The 5,118-nt window shown below is 31.3% G+C and overlaps 1 protein-coding gene across 1 annotated transcript in view; it reads left to right on the top strand.

Moving 5' to 3' along the window:
* Positions 1-5,118, top strand: part of LOC106467191 (ATP-binding cassette sub-family A member 1-like) — a 74,275-nt gene that overhangs the window by 36,919 nt on the left and 32,238 nt on the right. Inside the window, 5 exon segments of the mRNA XM_022395316.1 lie at positions 151-365; positions 1,672-1,753; positions 2,031-2,183; positions 3,662-3,691; positions 4,246-4,394. Of these exon segments, the coding sequence (XP_022251024.1) occupies positions 151-365; positions 1,672-1,753; positions 2,031-2,183; positions 3,662-3,691; positions 4,246-4,394 (629 nt within the window).

The following is a 5,118-nucleotide window of genomic DNA, read 5'->3' as shown; positions in this document are numbered from 1 at the left end:
AATAATTCAAAAGAACCCATAAGCTTTCAACCAATAGTATAATTCATTAATAAAGGTCTGACAATAAAAAAATGATAGATTTTGTTTGAACTTCACAACATTTTCTGAACATCATTGGAAAGTAGTTTAATATGTGTTATTGTCTTTCAGAACGCCCATGTTCAGTTTCCAAGGTAACAGCTTTTATCCATGCTTATGTTGCTGAAGCAAGATTGATAGAGGATGTGGGTTCAGAGCTGTCATACCTTCTTCCACCAGGTGCTCAGAATACCAGCACTTTGGGCCACTTGTTTGAAGCACTAGATGTTAATTTAGATGCCCTCTGTATCAGTAGCTATGGGATCTCAGACACTTCCTTAGAAGAGGTGAGACAGTAATTATTGATGTCTATAAAAACAGACTAATTGGTAAAATTAATGCCTTTATTTTTATTTTTGTTTAATCAAAGTTTTGATAGTTATTTAGAAATGGTCCTAATAAGTAATCTTTACTTTTTACACCTAAAATGCATTTTTTTCTGATAAAACCTCTAATGCAGTCAGTCTACATGATTTTAAATGACAACCTTTAGATTAAAACCTTTCAGCATTCTAAAACTTCATATATTGTTTGATGTAAGGTAACTTAGCTCTTTTCTACTACAATTCAAACTTTTATTTTTTATTTAACTTCAATAAAAATTTTATCAACATACAACATTCACATGATATGAAGATAATTTAAGTTGTAAGAAACCCATTTCTGATTATTACCTTTTGTGTCAAGAGTATCAGAAGGATTAATAGTTCTTCAAGTAGTCTTCATAAACTTGGTATTGTTATCATAATAACCTGTTATACAGGGTTGAGTGTATTATATTAAAACAATTTTGAATATACAGATCAAGAATTCATGGGGCTATCACAGCTGATATATAAAGATATTTATCAGAACTACATTTTGGCAGTGTTGGCACTGAAAACTGATCACTTTGGGAAGGGCATGTAACAACCCTTTCCAATGTAAAATGTTCATACACTCAGATCATAAAGATGTATTCAGATCAGTAATTCAGAAATTCAAAGACAGGAGTATCCCTTTTACTTTGGAAAAAAAAGAAATATAGATCACCTTGGAGACCCAGGACCATCCAAAATGAGACCTGCAACAAGTCAAACTCTAACCATGATAAGCAGAGTGTGGCATAATCAAGAAGGAGCTCTGTCTGGAAAAGCAACATAAGTCACGTGTACAGAAGTTGCTGCTGTGATATATCAGTTCAAATGTTGCATACCTTAAGCAGCTGGAGATTGGTATGGGTATTCATGCTATTCCACACAAAGACATACTAGACAAGTTGCCGGGTGCTGAGAAAGTGTCATCTTTGTACACTAGATGGCTTTAGGAAAGTGCAGAGAGGAGAGGTATGCTATGAACATAACAGCCTTACAATAGAAACTACTCTACAGGGGCTATTGTCAAAATGCATGATTTGAAATGGTGACAAAGACTATAACAACATTATAGGACTCCAAAACCATTTTAATATAATATGCTCAACCTCTGTAATAGAGGAAAATGTCTAATATTGATATTATCATTATAGATGTTGTTGAATGGGTTAGTTTCAGTCACAACTTGTTATAGAATTGTGAAAGTGATGATGAAAACTGTAGTCTGTTATTTTGGTAGGTGTTTTTGAAAGTTACCAGGGTAGAGGGTGAACAACTGAATGAGGATGCTTTGACCAATGCTGTAGAAAGTTTAACTGAAGGTAAGGTGTTGTCTTTCTTGATTAGCAGATACTGAGCTGTAGTTACAAAATAAGTTTGTTTTTAACCAGTTAGTGTTAGCTGTAATACGAACAGAATATGTTTGTAGTTTGTTCATGAGTGTGCTTGAGATATTCTTTAGAAAATGATTTCAAAAATTTATTAACTTCGTAATGGTAATAGTCTTGCATATAATAGATCAGTGATAGAAGTAATATAATATGTGATATACTTAATGCAAATAAAGTAGGATTTGTTTGAACTGATATGTTTCAATAGGTGGAAAGTATGCCACTCGAGTAAGAACCGAGAGCCTGCATGGCTCGAGTTTATGGAATGCGGTAAAGGCTCTCCGATTCAAACATGTACAGGGACTGATTAAACCACAACATTCTGATCCTAATATGCTGGTCAATGGGTCAGATGAATCAGGTTAGACAGAATTTTTTTTTTAACTTTCATGTTTATATGTAAAAAAATTTCTTTGTTCGTGCTGTTGAGTTATTGTATTATATTACTTTATATCCATATCTAGCTTTATACCCATGTTTGGACTTCACATCACATGTAACTTTATACCCATGTTTGGACTTTACATTTACATGTAACTTGATATCCATGTGTAGACTTTACATCACATGTAACTTGATATCCATGTGTAGACTTTACATCACATGTAACTTTATACCCATGTTTGGACTTTACATCACATGTAACTTTATACCCATGTTTGGACTTTACATCACATGTAACTTTATACCCATGTTTGGACTTTACATTTACATGTAACTTGATATCCATGTGTAGACTTTATGCCACTTTTAAGTTTATATCTATGTGTAGACTTTACATCCACATGTAGCTTTATATCTATGTGTAGAATCTATATATGTAGATATTACATAATTACCTATGTGTAGACTATATATATAAATATTACATTTCTATTTATGTGTAAACTTTATGTATAGATATTATATTTATACTTATGTGTAGACTTTGTATATGAATGTAATATTTATACCTATTTGTAGACTTTATGTATAGATATTATATTTATACCTATGTGTAGACTTTATATATAAATATTGTGTTTATACTTATGTGTAGGCTCTATATCTAGATGGTGGGTAGGGTGCTTGACTCATAATCTGCGGGTTCGAATCCCCATCCCACCAAACATGCTTGCCCTTTCAGCCACGGGGGCATTATAATGTAAAGGTCAATCCCACTATTTATTGTTGATAGAGTAGCCCAAGAGTTGGCAGTGGGTAGTGATGACTAGCTGCCTTCCCTCTAGTCTTTCACTGTTAATTAGCTAGTGCAGATAACACTCGTGTAGATTTGTGCAAACTTTGAAACAAACCAAACCTATATATAGATATTATATTTACACTTATGTGTAGACTTTATAGATAAATATTATGCTTATACCTATGTTTAGACTTTGATATTGCAGATGGGATTGATACTTGACTTAGAAAGAAAAACATTCTTTACTATTCAGTGTTTCACAATATTGTTGAAATTAACATTGTTTCAAGAATCTGTGTTACTTTCTGAAGTAAATACTCCATGTTGTTGTTTTCACCTATAATACACTAAAAGGTAATGTTTAAAAAAAGTTAATTTTTAACCAAATTAATGGTTATGCGATTGTTGAAAACTTACTGCTAATATTACTTGCAGTACTTTTTTTTCATTTGGAATAAGATTTTAATCTCTCTATAAATCATGCTTTATCATTAAACACCTGTTTCAGTGTATCTGTCCAGTCTTTGTTATTTAAAGTTTGTTTCTTGTTTTAAATGTTTCTTTGTTCAAACATCAACTGTGATCACATTATTTTCAAGTAATCAGTTTTGATGTCTTACGTTGTGATTGTGATCTTCATTACTTTTCCAATACAGCTGCTTCTCAGAGACTCACAGAAGGAGGGAGTGAGTGATTTGTTTTATTATTGATCTGCATGCTAACTAGTGTTTCACAACATAGCTGGGGTTATTCTTTAATGCATGATTAATAATGGTTTGTTACTAGTCGCAAGTTTTATTGCCACTAATATTTGTAGATTTAGGATTATCTTTCTTTTTTAATTTCTTGTTTTCTTAAACTTTTTCAACACTTCCATTCTTTTTTAATGTTTGAATCATTTTAATAAATCAAAAATTTAAGTTTTATGCAAAACCTAATAGTGACCTAAAATATTATTCTTAAAGTCTAGTGATACAATATTAAGCTTTTGTTCACAAATCTAATAATTTTTCTATGTTTTTTCAAACACTATGTAAACCTAGAACCATAAATGTAAAATTTAATGCAAGATAAAAAATTGTCAATGAAGCAATTCTATGGATATTTAATAATATAAAAATGAAATAAACCCAAAATTTGTTTTCAATTTAAGAAATGTTAAAAGTTCAAGTACCTGCTTATTAGCATTGTGCATCTTGGTTTGTAATGACTTTATGATAACTTTTTCTGATGGATTAAGATGGTGAGAATGGTCCAGAACTTCCTTCTCCACCAATAGATGATAGGAAAAGGTTGACAGGGATGGCATTGATGTTTCATCAGATTAAGGCCATCCACAAACGTCGTTTTCACCATACTAGAAGGAATCGTAAAGGTATATTTTGTGAGGTAAGTCTTTCTTTTAGTTTAAAACATTTTAGAAATATGAAAACCTTGAACATTTATCATAACATACATCTATAAGAATCTTTCTACCTATACTATTACAAAAAATTCTTAAACTCAAAGAAATTCTGCTATGTCAATGGATTAATATACGGGAAAATAATAATGTTTTCAGCATCCAAAACTGTGGAATACGTTGTATTTTCTGAATATCTGTATTCATCACAAAACTTGTGTATTTTAAAATAAGGTAATGAACTAGAAAGAATGTAAATTAAATTCTTGATAATTCAAACAACCATTAATGCAGTAAAATATTTAAAATAGCCAGATAAAGGCACGCAAATCAAACTAAACAGTAAAACATGATAGCTTTCCTTCTACTCAACAATAATAAGTTTCTCAACTTAAGTTGCATTTTTGATATTCCAAATATTCACTTTGATTAACAGATAAAGTTCCCGTATTTAAATCAACTCAAACCAACAAAATTTTCAAATCAACATCACAGTGGGTTCAAGGTTTTGTCCAAGTTTTATCCTAGAAAATTTAATGTTTACACCAAACCGTTAGCCAATTAGTGAAACCAGTACTAATGCATTTGTGTGGAGAAAGAAATATAGAATTATTGATAATAGTGAGGACCAACTTCAGTGATCTCTTTCCAACACACTGAACAATATCCTTCTTTCTTCATGAACATTTTGTGCCCGGCATGGCCAAGTGG

This window comes from Limulus polyphemus, unplaced genomic scaffold, assembly GCF_000517525.1.
Source record: "Limulus polyphemus unplaced genomic scaffold, Limulus_polyphemus-2.1.2 Scaffold2522, whole genome shotgun sequence".
Classification (NCBI taxonomy): Eukaryota; Metazoa; Arthropoda; class Merostomata; order Xiphosura; family Limulidae; genus Limulus; species Limulus polyphemus.
The sequence above is the reverse complement of the archived record's forward strand: the minus strand, read 5'-3'. Positions and strand labels throughout refer to the sequence as shown.